This window comes from Mobula hypostoma, chromosome 1 (genome assembly GCF_963921235.1).
Source record: "Mobula hypostoma chromosome 1, sMobHyp1.1, whole genome shotgun sequence".
NCBI classification, from domain to species: domain Eukaryota; kingdom Metazoa; phylum Chordata; class Chondrichthyes; order Myliobatiformes; family Myliobatidae; genus Mobula; species Mobula hypostoma.
Window position 1 is genome coordinate 738,979 of NC_086097.1, and position 20,653 is coordinate 759,631.

At 44.2% G+C, this 20,653-nt stretch overlaps 1 protein-coding gene across 9 annotated transcripts in view; it reads right to left on the reverse strand.

Moving 5' to 3' along the window:
- Window positions 1-20,653, reverse strand: part of tmem63c (transmembrane protein 63C) — a 342,578-nt gene that overhangs the window by 244,956 nt on the left and 76,969 nt on the right. For 7 of the 9 annotated variants that reach the window (XM_063042821.1, XM_063042830.1, XM_063042849.1 and 4 more), the window contains exon 2: window positions 8,829-9,067. The exons of 1 other annotated variant lie outside the window; for it this stretch is intronic. In XM_063042821.1, the coding sequence (XP_062898891.1) occupies window positions 8,829-9,032 (204 nt within the window). In that variant the 5' untranslated portion in view covers window positions 9,033-9,067. Of the gene's footprint in view, window positions 1-8,828; window positions 9,068-10,489; window positions 10,523-20,653 lie in introns of those variants that run through there. One more of the 9 variants, XM_063042799.1, reaches the window with a different exon arrangement.

Below are 20,653 nucleotides of genomic sequence, written 5' to 3' on the forward strand. Positions count from 1 at the left end.
GATAGAGCCCTTAAAGATAGTGGAGTCAAGGGACATGGGGAGAAGGACATGGGACCTCTTCTGGGGCAGGTGGGACCTGTACAAGAGAGACGGGTTACACTTGAACTACAGGGGGACCAATATCCTTTCAGGGAGGTTTGTTAGTGCTATTGGGGAGGCTTTAAACTAGATTTGCAGGGGGATGGGAACCAGAGTGCCAGAGCTGACAGTGTGGCTGGGGTGAAAATAAATGATGTTAAAAGTGCAAGCAAATCCGCAAATACAAAGGTTGTGAGTGGTGGTAAAAATCTTCTGAGGTGTATATATTTCAATGCTAGGAGTATTGCGGGGAAGGTGGATGAGTTGAGGGCGTGGATTGACACGTGGAATTATGACGTTATAGCAATTAGTAAAACTTGGCTACAGGAGGGGCAGGACTGGCAGCTTAATATTCCAGGGTTCCGATGTTTCAGATGTGATCGAGGCAGACGAATGAAAGGTGGGGGAGTAGCATTGCTTGTTAGGGAAAATATTACAGCAGTGCTCAGGCCGGACAGATTAGAGGGCTTGTCTACTGGGTCCCTATGGGTGGAGCTGAGAAACAGGAAAGCTATGGCCACATTAGTGGGATTGTATTACAGACCATCCAATAGTCAACGAGACTTGGAAGAGCAAATCTGCAGAGAGATAGCAGGCAACTGCAGGAAACATAAAGTTGTGGTGGTAGGGGATTTTAATTTTCCATATATTGATTGGGATTCCCATACTGTTAGGGGTCTAGATGGTTTAGAGTTTGTAAAATGTGTTCAGGAAAGTTTTCTAAATCAATATATAGAGGGACCAATTAGAGGGATTGCAATATTGGATCTCCTGTTAGGAAACGAGTTAGGACAAATGACGGAAGTCTGTGTAGGGGAGCACTTTGGTTCCAGTGATCATAACACCATTATTTTCAATTTGATCATGGACAAGGATAGATCTGGTCCTCGGGTTGAGGTTCTGAACTGGAAGAAGGCCAAATTTGAAGAAATGAGAAAGGTTCTAAAAGGCGTGGATTGGGACAGGTTGTTCTCTGGCAAAGATGTGATCGGTAGGTGGGAAGCCTTCAAAGGAGAAATTTTGAGAGTGCAGAGTTTGTATGTTCCTGTCAGGATTAAAGGCAAAGTAAATAGGAATAAGGAACCTTGGTTCTCAAGGGATATTGCAACTCTGATAAAGAAGAACAGGGAGTCGTATGAAATGTATAGGAAACAGGGAGTAAATCAGGTGCTTGAGGAGTATAAGAAGTGCAAGAAAATACTTAAGAAAGTAATCAGGAGGGCTAAAAGAAGACATGAGGTTGCCTTGGCAGTCAAAGTGAAGGATAATCCAAAGAGCTTTTACAAGTATATTAAGAGCAAAAGGATTGTAAGGGATAAAATTGGTCCTCTTGAAGATCAGAGTGGTCGGCTACGTGCGGAACCAAAGGAAATGGGGGAAATCTTAAATAGGTTTTTTGCGTCTGTATTTACTAAGGAAACTGGCATGAAGTCTGTGGAATTAAGGGAATCAGGTAGTCAGATCATGGAAACTGTACAGATTGAAAAGGAGGAGGTGCTTGCTGTCTTGAGGAAAATTAAAGTGGATAAATCGCCGGGACCTGACAGAGTGTTCCCTCGGGCCTTGGAGGAGACTAGTGTTGAAATTGTGGGGGCCCCGGCAGAAATATTTAAAATGTCGCTGTCTACGGATGAGGTGCCGGAGGATTGGAGAGTGGCTCATGTTGTTCCGTTGTTTAAAAAAGGATCGAAAAGTAATCCGGGAAATTATAGGCCGGTAAGTTTAACATCAGTAGTAGGTAAGTTATTGGAGGGAGTACTTAGAGACAGAATCTACAAGCATTTGGATAGACAGGGACTTATTAGGGAGAGTCAACATGGCTTTGTGCGTGGTAGGTCATGTTTGACCAATCTATTGGAGTTTTTCAAGGAGGTTACCAGGAAAGTGGATGAAAGGAAGGCAGTGGATATTGTCTACATGGACTTCAGTAAGGCCTTTGACAAGGTCCCGCATGGGAGGTTAGTTAGGAAAATTCAGTCGCTAGGTATACATGGCGAGGTGGTAAATTGGATGACATTGGCTCAATGGAAGAAGCCAAAGGGCGGTAGTAAAGAATTGCTTCTCTTGTGTGGAGGCCTGTGACTAGTTGTATGCCACAGGGATCAGTGCTGGGTCCATTGTTATTTGTCATCTGTATCAATGATCTGGATGATAATGTGGTAAATTGGATCAGCAAATTTGCTGATGATACAAAGATTGGAGGTGTAGTAGACAGTGAGGAAGGTTTTCAGAGCCTGCAGAGGGATTTGGACCAGCTGGAAAAATGGGCTGAAAAATGGCAGGTGGAGTTTAATACAGACAAGTGTGAGGTATTGCACGTTGGAAGGACAAACCAAGGTAGAACATACAGGGTTAATGGTAAGGCACTGAGGAGTGCAGTAGAACAGAGGGATCTGGGATTATGGATACAAAATTCCCTAAAAGTGGCGTCACAGGTAGATAGGGTCCTAAAGAGAGCTTTTGGTACATTGGCCTTTATTAATCAAAGTATTGAGTATAAGAGCTAGAATGTTATGATGAGGTTGTATAAGGCATTGGTGAGGCTGAATCTGGAGTATTGTGTTCAGTTTTGGTCACCAAATTACAGGAAGGATATAAATAAGGTTGAAAGAGTGCAGAGAAGGTTTACAAGGATGTTGCCAGGACTTGAGAAACTCAGTTACAGAGAAAGATTGAATAGGTTAGGACTTTATTCCCTGGAGTGTAGAAGAATGAGGGGAGATTTGATAGAAGTATATAAAATTATGATGGGTATAGATAGAGTACATGCAAGCAGGCTTTTTCCACTGAGGCAAGGAGAGAAAAAGACCAGAGGACATGGGTTAAGGGTAAGGAGGGAAATGTTTAAAGGGAACATTAGCGAGGGCTTCTTCACACAGAGAGTGGTGGGAGTATGGAATGAGCTGCCAGACGAGGTGGTAAATGCGGGTTCTTTTTTAACATTTAAGAATAAATTGGACAGATACATGGATGGGAGGTGTATGGAGGGATATGGTCCATGTGCAGGTCAGTGGGTCTAGGCAGAAAACGGTTCGGCACAGCCAAGAAGGGCCAAAAGGCCTGTTTTTATGCTGTAGTTTCTATGGTTCTATGGTATGGTAAGGCAGGAATGGGGTACTGATTGTGGATGATCAGCCATGATCACAGTGAATGGCGGTGCTGGCTCAAAGGGCTGAATGGCCTACTCCTGCACCTATTGTCTATTATAATGTTGTATATTTAACTATATGCTGTATTTGCACTTTATGTCAACTTTTACAAATACAGAATATTTTGTATCTGTTAATATTATTTTATGTCTGTGTGTGATATATGTACTGTGCTTTGTAGCTTGGTTTCAGAGCAACATTGTTTCATTTAGCTGTTGTTTTTATGACCTGGCTATTCAGAAAGCTGGCAAATCGGCTTCTGGTTTAATGAGTGCAGTTTCAAGATCTCCCATTCACTCATAGAAGGTTTGGTTAACACAGGCATCCGAGTCCACACAAGCCTCACATTCCCTTCCACACTCCAGAAACCCAGTTCCTACACTCCTTCTCACCTTCCGGAAACCCCCCATACACACACACCCTCCCACACCCTACAATCCCCCACACTCCCTCCCACTCCTCAGAACCCCCCAGCACCCCTCCCACTCCCTGGATCCCCATTCACTCCCCGGAAACACCCGCCCACTTCCTGGAACATCCCCCTCCCACTCCCTGGAATCCCTCACCACACTCCCACTTCCCGGAATCCCTCACCACCTCCCACTCCCCAGAATCCCTCACCACACTCTCACTCCCCGGAAAGCCCCATACTTGCTGTTGGAACTGCTTCTTTTCATATTGTATGTCAAAGGTTTGGGTGAAGGAGTTGATGGCTTCATGGCCAAGTTTGCTGATGATACAAGGGCAGGTAGTGTTTGGGGTGTCTGCGGAAGGAATTGGATAGGTTGGGAGAAAGAAGTCGCAGATGGAATATAATGTAGGGAAGTGCATGGGAATAAAGACACTGACTTCTTTGTAAATGGGGAGAAAATTCAAAAATCAGAGGTGCAGGGGGACTTGGGTGTCCTCGTGCAGGATTCCCTAAAGGTTAACTTGCAGGCTGAGTCTGTGGTAAGAAATGCAAATGCCATGTTAGCATTCATTTCGAGAGGACCAGAATACAAAAACAAGAACGCAATGCTGAGGTCTTAAACAACAGGAATTCTGCAGATGCTGGAAATTCAAGCAAGACACATCAAAGTTACTGGTGAACGCAGCAGGCCAAGCAGCATCTCTAGGAAGAGGTACAGTCGACGTTTCAGGCCGAGACCCTTCGTCAGGACGAACTGAAGGAAGAGTTAGTAAGAGATTTGAAAGTGGGAGGGGGAGGGGGAGATCCAAAATGATAGGAGAAGACAGGAGGGGGAGGGATGGAGCGAAGAGCTGGACAGGTGATTGGCAAAGGGGATCTGCTCTCAGGATGAGGCTTTTCATTCCAGGACGAGGGAGATGTCCTCCTTTTTTAAAGAAAGGGGCTTCCCTTCCTCCACTATCAACTCTGCTCTCAAACGCATCTTCTCCATTTCACTCACATCTGCTCTCACTCCATCCTCCCGTCACCCCACTAGGAATAGGGTTCCCCTGGTCCTCACCTACCACCCCACCAGCCTCCGGGTCCAACATAATATTCTCCGTAACTTCTGCCACCTCCAACGGGATCCCACCACTAAGCACATCTTTCCCTCCCCCCCTCTGCTTTCCGCAGGGATCACTCCCTACGCGACTCCCTTGTCCATTCGTCCCCCCCATCCCTCCCCACTGATCTCCCTCCTGGCACTTATCCTTGTAAGCGGAACAAGTGCTACACATGCCCTTACACTTCCACCCTCACCACCATTCAGGGCCCCAGACAGTCCTTCCAAGTGAGGTGACACTTCACCTGTGAGTCGGCTGGGGTGATATACTGCGTTCGGTGCTCCCGATGTGGCCTTCTATATACTGGTGAGACCCGACGCAGACTGGGAGACCGCTTTGCTGAACACCTACGCTCTGTCCGCCAGAGAAAGCAGGATCTCCCAGTGGCCACACATTTTAATTCCACATCCCATTCCCATTCTGACATGTCTATCCATGGCCTCCTCTACTCTAAAGATGAAGCCACACTCAGGTTGGAGGAACAACACCTTATATTCCGTCTCCAACCTGATGGTATGAACATCGACTTCTCTAACTTCCACTAATGCCCCACCTCCCCCTCGTACCCCATCCGTTATTTATTTTTATACACACATTCTTTCTCTCACTCTCCTTTTTCTCCCTCTGTCCCTCTGACTATACCCCTTGCCCATCCTCTGGGTTCCCCTCCCCACCTGTCTTTCTCCCCGGACCTCCTGTCCCATGATCCTCTCATATCCCCTTTGCCAATCACCTGTCCAGCTCTTGGCTCCATCCCTCGCCCTCCTGTCTTCTCCTATCATTTTGGATCTCCCCCTCCCCCTCCCACTTTCAAATCTCTTACTAACTCTTCCTTCAGTTAGTTCTGACGAAGGGTCTCGGCCTGAAACGTCGACTGTACCTCTTCCTAGAGATGCTGCCTGGCCTGCTGCGTTCACCAGCAACTTTGATGGCTGAGGTCTTATAAGCATTTATGATACCCCACGGAGTATTGTGAGCAGTTTTAGGCTTCTTATTTAAGAAATTATAGAAACATAGAAACATAGAAAATAGGTGCAGGAGTAGGCCATTCGGCCCTTCGAGCCTGCACCGCCATTTATTATGATCATGGCTGATCATCCAACTCAGAACCCAGCCTTCCCTCCATACCCCCTGACCCCTGTAGCCACAAGGGCCATATCTAACTTCCTTTTAAACATAGCTAATGAACTGGCCTCAACAGTTTGCTGTGGCAGAGAATTCCACAGATTCACCACTCTCTGTGTGAAGAAGTTTTTCCTAATCTCGGTCCTAAAAGGCTTCCCCTCTATCCTCAAACTGTGACCCCTCGTTCTGGACCTCCCCAACATCGGGAACAATCTTCCCGCATCTAGCCTGTCCAATCGCTTTAGGATCTTATACGTTTCAATCAGATCCCCCCTCACTCTTCTAAATTCCAACGAGTACAAGCCCAGTTCATCCAGTCTTTCTTCATATGAAAGACCTGCCATCCCAGGAATCAATCTGGTGAACCTTCTTTGTACTCCCTCTATGGCAAAGATGTCTTTCCTCAGATTAGGGGACCAAAACTGCACACAATACTCCAGGTGTGGTCTCACCAAGGCCTTGTACAACTGCAGTAGTACCTCCCTGCTCCTGTACTCGAATCCTCTCGCTATAAATGCCAGCATACCATTCGCCTTTTTCACCGCCTGCTGTACCTGCATGCCCACTTTCAATGACTGGTGTATAATGACACCCAGGTCTCGTTGCACCTCCCCTTTTCCTAATCGGCCACCATTCAGATAATAATCTGTTTTCCTATTTTTGCCACCAAAGTGGATAACTTCACATTTATCCACATTAAATTGCATCTGCCATGAGTTTGCCCACTCACCCAACCTATCCAAGTCACCCTGCATCCTCTTAGCATCCTCCTCACTGCTAACACTGCCACCCAGCTTCGTGTCATCCGCAAACTTGGAGATGCTGCATTTAATTCCCTCATCCAAGTCATTAATATATATTGTAAACAACTGGGGTCCCAGCACTGGCGTTGGACAGAATCCAGAGGAGGTTCACGAGAATCATCCCAGGAATGAAAGAGTTAATATATGAGGAGCAATTGATGGTCCTGCCCCGTACTAGCTGGAATTTAGAAGAACAAGGGGATATCACATTGAAATTTGATACAATAGATGTGGAGAGGATGTTTCATATAGCGGGTGAGCCCAGGACCAGCGAGCGCAGCTTCAGAATTGAAGAACACTCATTTAGAATGGAGATGAACAAAAGATTTCCTTAGCCCGAGGATGGTGAATAAGTGGAATTCTTTGCCACAGTGCAGGCCAAGTCATTGGACATATTTAAGGTGAGGGTTGATAAGTTCTTGAATAATCAAATGATCAAAAATTAGAGAGAAGGCAGAAGAATGGGGCTGAGAGGAAAATGGATGTGATGAAGTGGCAGAGCAAACTCGCTGAGCCAAATGGCCTAATTCTGCTCCTAGGTCTTATTTATGGTGTTATGCCACTCTAACCACAAGCGACAAGATTTAGGAGCAGAATTAGGCCATTTGGCCCATCGTGTCTGTTTCACCATTTCATCATAGTTAATTTATTATCCTTCTCAATCCCATTCTTCTGTCTTCTCCCTGTAATCTTTGACACCCTGTCTAATCAAGAACCTATGCACCTCTGCCTTAAATATACCTAATAACCTGGCCTACACCAGCCATATGGTGGCAACTAATTCCACAGGTTCACCACCCACTGGCTAAAGAAATTCCTCCTCATCTCTGTTCTAAATGGACAGCCCTCCATTCTAAAGCTGTGCCCTCTGGTCTTAGACTCCTCCACTTGGAGACATTCTCTCCACATCCACTCTATCTAGGTCCTTCACATTAGTGAAAATGTAACTCCTGTTGGAAAATGACTTTGACATGATCAGCTGACCCAAACTATAATTTGGGTCACTGAGACGCATGGGAATCCTCATGAAGGATTCCCCAAAGGTTAATTTGCATATTGAGTCAGCAGTGAGTAAAACAAATGCAACGTTAGCATTCATTTTGAGGGGCCTAGAATATGAAAGCAAGGTTGTAATGCTGAGTTTTATAAGGCACTGGTAAGACCTCATGGAGTATTGTGAGCAGTTTTGGACCCCTTATCTAAGAAATGATGTGTTGAGATTGGAGAGGGTACTGGGGAGGTTCACGAGAATGATTCCGGGAATGAAAGGTTTACCATTGAGGAGTGTTTGATGGCTCTGGGCCTGTACTTGTTGGAATTCAGAACAATGGGGGGGGGCGGAATCTCATGGAAACCTATTGAATATTGAAAGGCCTAGATAGAGTGGATGTGGAGAGGATGTTTTCTAATGCCTAGGACCAGAACACATAATCAGAGTGGAGAGGCGTCCATTTAGAACAAAGATGAGGATGAATTTCTTTAGCCAGAAGGTGATGAATCTGTGTGATTCGTTGCTACAAGCGGCTGTGGAGGCCAGGTCATTGGGTGTTTTAAGGCAGAGCTTGATAGATTCTTGATTTGTAAAGGCGTGAAAGATTACGGGGAGAAAGCAGGAGAATGGAATTAAGAGGGAAATGGAAAAGCCATGATCAAATGGAAGAGCAGACCCAATGGGACGAATGGCCTAATTCTGCTCCTACGTCTTATGGTCTTATAATGAGAACACTACACTGCAATAGGGCACATCAGACAAGTTATGAGGAGGTAGATGGTCCGTTTCCCAATGAGCTGGACTTCCAGTGATAACAGCTACAAGCAGTTCAAATGTGCAAACCACATTTTATTCATTAATAATACCTGAAGACAGGCACGGGTTCTACATTATTGTAATTGAAAAACAAAAAGTATTAGAAAACTTAGCAAATGAGGTATAATCTGCAGAGTAGAAAATAGAATTAATATTCTGTAGGACTGACAAAAGATCATTGACCTGAAATATTAATTCTGATTTTTACTCCACAGATGTTGCTAACCTGCAGAGCGTTGTCAGAATTCTCTGTCTTAACTTTGCATTAACATCTACAGTATTTGGTTTTGTAACCTATTCTATCAGAACACCCGGAACAGATCAAACCAGAATAAATTAGTAAATGCATACCAGCCAGAGGATGAAATTAATGGTAAGTACAGTGGGAACGCCTCCAAATGGCAGCCCCTGAAGGACAGTGCTATGGGATCGCGCACTGTAGCAATGTTCCACTGTTTCATTGGTCAGCGAGTCGAGGAAGCTGAGGAAACCCAGGTTATGTTCAGGTCTGCTGCTTAGAGCTTGTGGGGAAAGCTGGAGTGTAGAGCCGTCCATCTAAAGTCCACTGCCAACGTCACAAGCTGGCGTACCTGTGCAGACAAATGTTTTATACGGAGGTCAATATGGATCATGGGTGAGTCTGGGCAGCTAGACCAGTACAGAGACATAGAAACTCCACGCCATGGTCTTCTACAGCTACCTTGGGAAGTGTCCTTTTCCTGTACTTTTCTATCTTCTATGTTCTAGATGTCAATATGGAATGTGAGTGAGTCCAGGTAGCCAGACCAGTAGAAAATCACAGAAATGTACAACACAGAATCCCAGTGCTTCCATCCTGAACATGATGTCCATCTACACTATCCATGGGGAAGTTCACAATATAATGAGCGAGGTGTTGAATGCCTTAAAATGTATCTCTAAGGCTTGACCAGGTATATCCAACAACACTGTGGAGGGCTAGAGAAGAAATTGTGGGATCCCCGGCTGAAATACTTGCATCACCATTAGCCATGAGTGAAGCGTTAGAAGATCAGAGGGTAGTGAATACTGTGCCTTTTATTTAAGAAAATGGTAAAGAAAAACCTTGGAAATATAGACTAGTAAGTCTAACATCTATGATAGGTAAGTTAATGGAGAGTATTCTGAGGGATAAAACATACATAAATCAGGAAAAACTTTGGTTGATTAGAGGAATTCAGCATGGCCCTGTGCACAGGAGATCATATCTTACAAATTTGATGCTGGAGGAACTCAGCAGGTCTATGGAGAGGAATAAGTGATTGATGTTTTGGGCTGAGACACTTCATCAGGACTGGAAAGGAAGTGGAAAGAAGCAGAATAAGAAGGGGGAGGGTGCCGTATGAAGGTCCACATACCTCCTCTGTAAACAGAGTTTTTAGAGCACCAAGTTCCTGGAGTTCACATCACAGGTGACCTCACCTGGTCTCTAAATATCACCACCATGAACAAGAAGGCACAGCAACATCACCACAAGCAATGCTCCCCTCCCCCCTCCCCACCATCTTAACTGCATTTTACAGGCACACCATTAAGAGCATCCTGACAAGTTGCATCTCCATTTGGTATGGGAGCAGCTGTGCATCAGACTGGAAGTGCCCACAAAGGACCATGAGAACGGCTGAGAGGATCATAGGGGTCTCTCTACTATCCACTGGGGGCATTTTATTAGGAGTGCAGCATACGCAGGCCTTTAGCATTATTAAGGATCCCACCCATCTATCCAGCATCCTCTTTGACTTTCTAACATCAGGCAGGAGACTCCGGTTTGAATAAACAAAAAAAGTCTGGACAGTAAACAGTTTCTTCCTTAGGCCATTAGGCTTCTACACTCCACGCTGCATCACATTCAAAGTATTACTGGTTGATCTGTTCTATACGTTACAACATTTAATTTATGCATTTTAGTTTGTCATTTATGTGCGATTCATCAGATTTTATTCTTACTTTCATAACTTGTAACAAAACACACTGATGGATGTAACAAAACTCACTGATGAAGGTAGAACAATAGATGTAGTGTATATGGATTTCAGTACGGCATTTGATAAGGTTCCCCATGCAAGGCTCCTTCAAAAAGTACAGAGGCATGGGATCCAAGGAGACCTTGCTTTGTGGATCCAGAATTGGCTTATCCAAAAAGGCAAAGGGTGGTTGGAGATGGTTTGTATTCTGCATGAAGGTCGGTGACCAGTGGTGTTCCACAGGGATCTGTTCTGGGACCCCTCCTCTTTGTGATTTTTATAAATGACCTGGATGAAGAAGTAGAAGGGTGGGTTAGTAAGTTTGCTGATGACACAAAGGTTGGGGGTGTTGTGGATAGTCTGTAGTGTTGTCAGAGGTTACAGTGGGACATTCATAGGATGTAGAACTGGGCTGACAAGTGGCAGATGGACTTCAACCCAGATAAGTGTGAAGTGGTTCACTTTGGTAGGTCTAATTTGAAGACAGAATATAATATAAGACAGTAAGGTAGAAGGGCTGAAATGTATGTACCTCAATGCAAGAAGCATCAGGAACAAAGGTGATGAACTGAGAGCTTGGATACATACATGGAATTATGATGTAGTGGCCATTACAGAGACTTGGCTGGCACCAGGGCAGGAATGGATTCTCAAAATTCCTGGATTTCAATGCTTTAAAAGGGATAGAGAGGGCGGAAAAAGGGGAGGAGGGGTGGCATTACTGGTCAGGGATACTATTACAGCTACAGAAAGGGTGGGTAATGCAGCAGGATCCTCTTTTGAGTCAATATGGGTGGAAGTCAGGAACAGGAAGGGAGAAGTTACTCTATTGGGGGTATTCTATAGGCCCCCTGGTAGCAGCAGAGATACAGAGGAGCAGATTGGGAGGCAGATTTTGGAAAGGTGTAAAAATAACAGGGTTGTTATCATGGGTGACTTTAACTTCCCTAATATTGATTGGCACCTGATTAGTTCCAAGGGTTTAGATGGGGCAGAATTTGTTAAGTGTGTCCAGGATGGATTCCTGTCACAGTATGTGGACAGGCCGACTAGGGGGAATGCCATACTAAATCTCGTACAAGGTAATGAACCGGGTCAGGTCACAGATCTTTCAGTGGGTGAGCATCTGGGAGACAGTGACCACCGCTCCCTGGCCTTTATAATTATCATGGAAAAGGATAGAATCAAAGAGGACAGGAAAATTTTTAATTGGGGAAAGGCAAATAATGAGGCTATAAGGGTAGAACTTGCGGGTGTGAATTGAGATGATGTTTTTGCAGGGAAATGTACTATGGACATGTGGTCATGTTTAGAGATCTCTTGCGAGATGTAAGGGATAAATTTGTCCCAGTGAGGAAGATAAAGAATGGTAGGGTGAAGGAACCATGGGTGACAAGTGAGGTGGAAAATCTAGTCAGGAGGAAGAAGGCAGCATACATGAGGTTTAGGAAGCAAGGATCAGATGGGTCTATTGAGGAATATAGGGAAGCAAGAAAGGAGCTTAAGAAGGGGCTGAGAAGAGCAAGAAGGGGGCATGAGAAGGCCTTGGCGAGTAGGGTAAAGGAAAACCCCAAGGCGTTCTTCACATGTGAAGAAAAAAAGGATGACAGGAGTGAAGGTAGGACTGATTAGTGATAAAGCTGGGAAGATGCGCCTGGAGGCTGTACAAGTGAGCGAGGTCCTCAATGAATGCTTCTCTTCAGTATTCACCAATGAGAGGGAACTTGAGGATGGTGAGGACAATATGAGTGAGGTTGATGTTCTGGAGCATGTTGATATTAAGGGAGAGGAGGTGTTGGAGTTGTTAAAATACATTAGGACAGATAAGTCCCCGGGGCCTGACGGAATATTCCCCAGGCTGCTCCACGAGGTGAGAGAAGAGATTGCTGAGCCTCTGGCTAGGATCTTTATGTCCTCGTTGTCCACGGGAATGGTACTGGAGGATTGGAGGGAGGCGAATGTTGTTCCCTTGTTCAAAAAAAATAGTCGGGATAGTCCGGGTAATTATAGACCAGTGAGCCTTACGTCTGTGGTGGGAAAGCTGTTGGAAAAGATTCTTAGAGATAGGATCTATAGGCATTTAGAGAATCATGGTCTGATCAGGGACAGTCAGCATGGCTTTGTGAAGGGCAGATCGTGTCTAACAAGCCTGATCGAGTTCTTTGAGGTGACCAGGCATATAGATGAGCGTAGTGCAGTGGATGTGATCTATATGGATTTTAGTAAGGCATTTGACAAGGTTCCACACGGTAGGCTTTTTCAGAAAGTTAGAAGGCATGGGATCCAGGGAAGTTTGGCCAGGTGGATTCAGGATTGGCTTGCCTGCAGAAGTACATTCAGATTGGAGGATTGTGACTAGTGGTGTCCCACAAGGATCTGTTCTGGGACCTCTACTTTTCGTGATTTTTATTAACGACCTGGATGTGGGGGTAGAAGGGTGGGTTGGCAAGTTTGTAGACGACACAAAAGTTGGTGGTGTTGTAGATAGTGTAGAGGATTGTCAAAGATTGCAGAGAGACATTGATAGGATGCAGAAGTGGGCTGAGAAGTGGCAGATGGAGTTCAACCCGGAGACGTGTGAGGTGGTACACTTTGGAAGGACAAACTCCAAGGCAGAGTACAAAGTAAATGGCAGGATGCTTGGTAGTGTGGAGGAGCAGAGGGATCTCGGGGTACGTATCCACAGATCCCTGAAAGTTGCCTCACAGGTGGATAGGGTAGTTAAGAAAGCTTATGGGGAGTTAGCTTTCGTAAGTCGAGAGATAGAGTTTAAGAGTTGTGATGTAATGATGAAGCTCTATAAAATTCTGGTCAGGCCACACTTGGAGTATTGTGTCCAGTTCTGGTCACCTCACTATGGGAAGGATGTGGAAGCATTGGAAAGGGTACAGAGGAGATTTACCAGGATGCTGCCTGGTTTAGAAAGTATGGATTATGATCAGAGATTAAGGGAGCTCGGGCTTTACTCCTTGGAGAGAAGGAGGATAAGAGGAGACAAGATAGAGGTGTACAAGATAATAAGAAGAATAGATAGAGTGGATAGCCAGCGCCTCTTCCCCAGGGCACTACTGCTCAATACAAGAGGACATGGCTTTAAGGTAAGAAGTGGGAAGTTCAAGGGGGATATTAGAGGAAGGTGTTTTACTCAGTGGTTGGTGTGTGGAATGCACTGCCTGAGGCAGTGGTGGAGGCAGGTACACTAGTGAAGTTTGAGAGACTACTAGACAGGTATATGGAGGAATTTAAGGTGGGGGCTTATATGGGAGGCAGGGTTTGTGGGTCAGCACAACATTGTGGGCCGAAGGGCCTGTACTGTGCTGTACTGTTCTATGTTCTATGTTCTAAAATAGGGCAAAGCCAACATGGTTTCCTTAAGGGAAAATATTACCTTCCAAATCTGTTGGAATTCTTTGAAGAAATAACAAGCAGGATAGACAAAGGTGAATCAGAGCATGTTGTGTATTTGGATTTTCAGATGGCCTTTGACAAGGTGCCATGAATGAGATTGCTCAACTTATGTAGGTTGATTAACTTATCAGAGACTTATGGAGAAGAGGAGTTCAGTGGGTAATAAAATGGACGAGTTCACGGTGCTAGCCAGGAGTCAGAGAACATTTCGGGAGTGCACTGTTATGTGTTTCACTGGAATGGGGCTGCACGAGGACATACCCAATCAAATCTTTTCCATGGACGGCTTCCAGACCATTCGGGCTGACCGGAAGTGCACTGAGAGCGGTAAGCGTAAAGGAGTTGGGTGCTTACTGTTCTGGTTAACAACGGATGGTGCAATCTGGGTCATATTACGATCGAGGAACGTGTTTGTAGACCGGATATTGAACTTTTTGCTGTTGGACTTTGGCCATATTCCACCAAGATACAACACTGGGCGGCACGGGAGGTCATTCCTGCCTATGGCCATCGAACTTGCAGCTCCTCCCGTGGAGGGTCAGACACCCTGAGCCAATAGGCTGGTCCTGGACTTATTCTCCATCTGGCATAGTTTGCATTTTGTTGTTTGATTGTTTGTGGTTTTTGTATTGCTATATTTATGTTCTCTTCTTGGTTGGTGTGGCTGTAACGAAACCCAATTTCCCTTGGGATCAATAAAGTATATCTATCTATCTATCTATCTACCTATCTATCTACCTATCTATCTAACATGTTAACAGCCCATGGTATTACAAGAAAGATTCTGGCATGGATAGAGAATTGGCTGATTTGCAGGAGGCGAAGTGTGGGAATAAAGTGAGCCCTTTCTGGTTGGCTGTGGGAGGATACTTATGTTCCACAGGGGTCTGTGTTGGGACTGCTTCTTTTTACATTTTAATGATTTGGATGACAGAATTGATGGTTTGTGGCCAGGTTTGCAGACAATATGAAGATAGTAGAGGGAAAGGTAGTTGGCCTCCACAGCTGCGTGTAGCAACAAATTCCACAGATTCACCACTCTCTGGCTTAAGAAATACCTTCTCATCTCCATTCTAAAAAGGCACCCCTCTACTCTAAGGCTGTGACTTCTAGTCTTAGACTCTCGCACCATAGGAAACATCCTCTCCACATCCAATCTATTAATGTCTTTCACTATTCGATAGGTTTCAATGAGGTCACCCCTCATTCTTCTGAATTTCAGTGAATGCAGTCCCAGAGCCATCAAACACTCTTCATATGACAAACCATTCAATCCTGGAATCATTTTCATGAACCTCTTTTGAATCCTCTCCAGTTTCAGCACATCCTTTCTAAGATAAGGGGCCCAAGCCTACTCACAATACTCACCAGTGCTTTATAAAGTCTCAACATTACGTCCTTGCTTTTATATTCTATTCCTCTTAAAATGACTGCTAACATCATCATCACAGACCCAACCTGCAAATTAGGAAATCCTGCACAAGGATTCTCAAGTTATTCCCAAGTTCCTTTGCACCCCAGTTTTTTTATATTTTCTCTCCATTTAGAAAATAGTCAACCCTTTCATTTCTTCTACGAAAGGGCATAACGATACACTTCCCAGCACTGTATTCCACTTATTTCTTTGACCATTCTCCTAAAATAAGTCCTCCTAAAGCCTGACTACTTGCTCAAAACTACCTGCCTCTCCATCTATCTTCATATCACCCACAAACTTTGCTAAGCCTCCTTTTATTCCCACTCTTTGCCTCCTGCCAATCAGCCACTGCTTATCCAAGTTAGAACCTCTCCTGTAATACCATGTGCTCATAGCTTGTTAAGTACCTTCAAGTGTGGCACTTCTCAAAGGCCTTCTGAAAATCCTTGTTGGGGTAATGGTGGTATAATTTGTCCAGCTGTGCTGATCACCCCATCCTTAACTAAGCTGTTCCACCGTGAACATGATCTGTTATGAGTCAACATGATGCTTTCAGATCAGGTCATGCACAGCACATACCTCCGCCGCACTGCTCAGGTGTGTTTCTGGGGTACAGGGGCTAGCGACCCTTGTGCCTGTTCTATGCTGAGCAGCAGTGAACCATCTGATTGGCCTATCAGAGTTCTCTTTGGGAACTAGTTAACCTGATCAGCATTTCTGCTCTGGCCATTGTTCACGATTGCACTTAATTTTTAAAAAAAAGTACACAACATCGACCGATTCTTTCTTGTCTATCCTGCTTGATACTTCTTCAAATAATTCCAACAGATTCGTCAGGCAATATTTTTCCTTGAGAAAACCATGCTGACTATGGCCTATTTTATCATGTGCCCCCATTTACCCCAAGACCTTATCCTTAATAATCGACTTCAACATCCTCCCAATCACTGAAGTCAGACTAACAGGGTAGTTTCCTTTCTTCTGTGTCTCTCCCTTCTTGGAAAGTGAATGTCATTTGTAATTTTCCAGTCTTCCAGAACCATCCCAGAATTCAGCGATTCTTGGAAGTTCATTACTAGTGCATCCATGATCTCTTCAGCCACCTCTTTCAGAACTCTGGGCATTACACTCTCTGGTCCAGACCTTTAAGTTTCCCCAAGATCCTTCTCTCTAGTTATGTAACTTCACACACTTCATGCCTCGATACCTGGAACTTCCACCATACTGCTAGTGTCTACCACAGTGAAGACTGATGCAAATACTTATTCAGTTCGTCCGTTATTTTGTTGCCCCCATTACTGCCTCTCCAGCATTGTTTTCCAGCAGTCCAATGTCCACTCTGAAGAAACCAGAGATAGAGGGTGGTGAATCTGTGGAATTCTTTGCCATAGGCGGATGTGGAGGCTGAGTCTTCACATATACGTACTTAAGGCAGAGGTTGATACATTCTTGATCATTCCAGGTGTAAAAAGTTACAGGGAGAAGGAGAGAGATTGGTCTGACAGAGAAATGGATCAGCCATGATGAAATGGTGGAGCAGACTCGATGGGTCAAATGGCCTAATTCTGCTCCTATATCTTATGGTCTTATGTTCATATTACAGATCACTCAGGACAATGGGGCAGTGTAGATAACAGACACTGTGGGGAGTGCGGCAAAGTGGATAGTGGGACAGTGTGGATAACGGATCTGTACTGAAGAACTCGGGCGCAGAGTAACTGGAGACGGGTATAAAACACTGCTGACAGCTTATTCAAAGAATCAACAAAGATGCACAGGTCATTTGGAATGAACGTCGCTATGGAAAGTCTCGTTCAAGACTGAGAAACAAGTGCTGAGTTGCGTAACCTAAACAGTACAAGATCACATGAGTAAACTTCAGAGAGCAATTAACAGGTAAAACAAGCCACAATTAGGTAAATTAACGATATTCAGGTGAAGTAAAGTGCCGAGGTCTGGGGCCCTTGGGAGACTCCTGCTGATTCAAAGGGTCTATGACAAGATCACCCCCACCTACTTATTCTGGCTTCCTCCTTTCTTCCTAGTCCTGAAAAAGGGTCTCAACCCAAAATGTTGACTGTTTATTCATTTCCATATATGCTGCCTGACCTGCTAGGTTCCTGCAGCATTTTGTCTGTGTCCACAGTGAGATTAGTTTGGGACTACTGATGTAGGGTCAGGCAGAGAGATGAGCAGCATAATTTCACAGACAGACAGACAGACACATACACACACACGAACATTCTAAAATCAATGGCCTCTTGGTTGTCATTTGAAACAAGTGATCAGAATCCGATTCATTACATGGACTTATTTGTTGCTTTGAGTGGAAAGACATAAAAGAAAGGGCTTGTTTTGCTGCTGTTGTTGTATGTTGGGTATGTGCTATTCCGCTGGACATTGCGAGTGTGCTACGTCGGATCTGGAGTGTGTTGCAACACTTGGTGGCTGCCCGCAGCACATCTTTGAGTGATCGTTAATGCAAACAATGCATTTTCCTATATGTTTTGATGTACATGTTATTAATAAATATAAAACTAAGAACACCCTTGTGATTAAATAGGCACATATTTTGAACGTGGGAGCATTCTGTGAAATTTGCAAGCCAACCAACAACCTCAATGCACCAATTAACAAATATTGGACACAGAGCGAAGAATAGTCAGGTGACTTCTGGGAAAGTAGTGAGGCAACATCTGTGCAAACTAGGAATCAGTCTGGCAGGATGTGGGCTATAAAAGAAGCAGCTGAAGCTTGACAGTAATCTGACAGAACAAGGTTGCCTTCGCTTCAGGGCACCAGTTTGCTTCTATTGCTTGAACAAGTCCTATTTCTCCATGATGAAATTGCACAGTGCTGACGGGCATGTTTGTACTTGGAAAGGCAGGTGCAGATTAGGGACAATCACCAAGGTTTTTGTGTGGAGAAAATCCTGTCTTACTGATTTTCTAAAGAGGTAAAAACAAGTGACATACCTAGAGAAAATGCTGGAGGAACTCAGCTGTCTCCTCTTTCATTCCAGTCCTGTTGAAAGGTCTCAGCCTGAAACATCAACAGTTTCATTTCTATAGATGGTGCCTGAGCTGCTGAGTTCTTCCAGCATTTTGTTTTTATTTTATTTTTATTTATTAAGATATAGTGTGGAATAGGCCCTTATGGCTCTTCAAGACATACCACCCAGTAATCTCCCAATTTAAGTTTAGCCTAATCACAGGAAAATTACAATGACTAATTAATCTACCAACTGGTACATCGTTAGACTATGGGAGGAAACCGGATCACCTGGAGGAAACTCACACAGTGTCACATGGATTACATGTGTTGCTCTAGATTTCCAGCATCTGTTGAATCTCTTGTATAAAATTCAGGTGAACCCTGCATTGCATACAGTATATTTAGGCAACAGAAACACAACCAAAAATATTTGAGATAGAGAATAAAATTTACTATCATGGAATTTATGTGATAAAGTAAGTGCATAAACACAAAACTAATTGTTTTTCAACTTGTGTTTCTTAATGCATTCTCAGAAGACACAGCTTCAGATAATGAAAACTCATAATATGAATTGATTTCTCACATTGCAACCCCCACCCCCTTGCCCTGGTAACACAGGTCTTCACCTGTAAGCAGACTGATGAAGGCAGGGTAGTAGGCATTGTCTTTCTGGACTTTAGTAAGCTGTTTGGCAAGGATTCACATGGTAGACTGGTCCAGAAGTTTAAGGTACATAGGTTTCAAGGTCAGCTGCAAAACTGGATCCAAGATGGCTTGGTGAATGGAGGTAGAAGATAGTGATATAAGGTGCTACTCTGACTGGAAGCCAATGCCTAGTGGTGTGCCATAGGGACCAGTACTGGGACCCATGTTGTTTGACTTGGTTGTGAATGTTGAGGTAAGTTTGCAGGCAACAGAAATATTGGTGTTGTGCTGTCTAAAGTTACATTAGGATATGGTTCAGATTTTAAATTGTACAGAGGACTGGCAGATGGAAGATAATCTCATGAGTGTGAGTTAATGCATTTTGGAAATCAAATAGGCATAGGATACAATACATTAAATGGTAGGGCCTAAGAAATATTGGTGAACAGGTAGACCTTGGGGTTCAAGTACGTAATTCCCTGAAAGTGGCAACACAGGTGGATAGGGTGGTCAAGAAGGCAAATGCCATGCTTGCCTTCATTAATCAAAGCTTGGAATATAAGAGTTAAGATCTTATGTTCCAACTTCACAAAGTATCTATAAGGGCACTCTTGGAGTACTGTGTGTTGTTCTGATCACCTCAGTATAGGAACAATGTGATGACCCTGCAGAGAGTTCAGAGGACATTCACCAGGATGTTGTCTGGATTGGAGGACTTCAATTATGGGGAGAGATTGGACAGGCTGGGCTTGTTTTCCCTGCAGTGAAGGACGCTTAAGGGTGACCTGATAAAGGAGCATAGACATTTAAATAGGGTGGATATTCAGTACCTTATGGGGAGTAGAAGTAGTCTTAAAGGGGTTTTGTAAGCAAGGTTTATTCTACATAGAGAATGGTTGATATTTGAAACTTACTTACCACAAGAGGTGGTGGAATCAGTAAATTTAAGAGATATTTAGATAAATGGGCATGGCCAAAAAAGGATGGGGGCCTAAGGTGGCAAATGGGATAAGTGTGAAGTCATTGGTGTATCAATTTGTGTATTTGGGGAGCAGACAACTTTTCATAAACACAAGAATATTGATTATAGAATAGAATATTGAACAAAAAAGCATAGGAACAGGCCTTTCAGCCCATGATGTCTATGCCAACCATGACGCCAAATGAAACTAATCCCATCTGCCTACACATTTTCCATAACTTCCATTCCCTTTCGTACATGTGTCTGTCTAAATATTGTTTCTGCTCCCATCTCCACCCTGGCAGCGCATTCCAGACAGCACTTTTGGTGGAAAGAACTTGCCCTGTACATCTCCCTCCACAAACAAGAGAAAATCTACAAATGCTGGAAATTGTGTGTGTTGTTGAACACACAGTTTTACCCTCAGGTATTTGACAGATATAGTGTTTCTGCAGATACTGGACACAAAATACTGAAGGAACTCAGCAGGTCAGGCAGCATCTATGGAAATGAATAAACAGTCACTGTTTCATCGTGACGTGACTCTCCGGGTCTGATTTTCAGTTGGGCATGTGTATCACTTACTCAACAGACAAAAGGAGTGGAACACAAGAGAAGCAAATTTAGCCTTAGCTCTGAACTGCAATGATACCTTAGTATCTGGGTACGTCAGCCAGTGGTTTCCTGCTGATGCTGACTGCACTGATATTAGCAGTAGTCTGTCAGCCATTGTATTACCCTTCTATTAACAACAACCATTCACAGA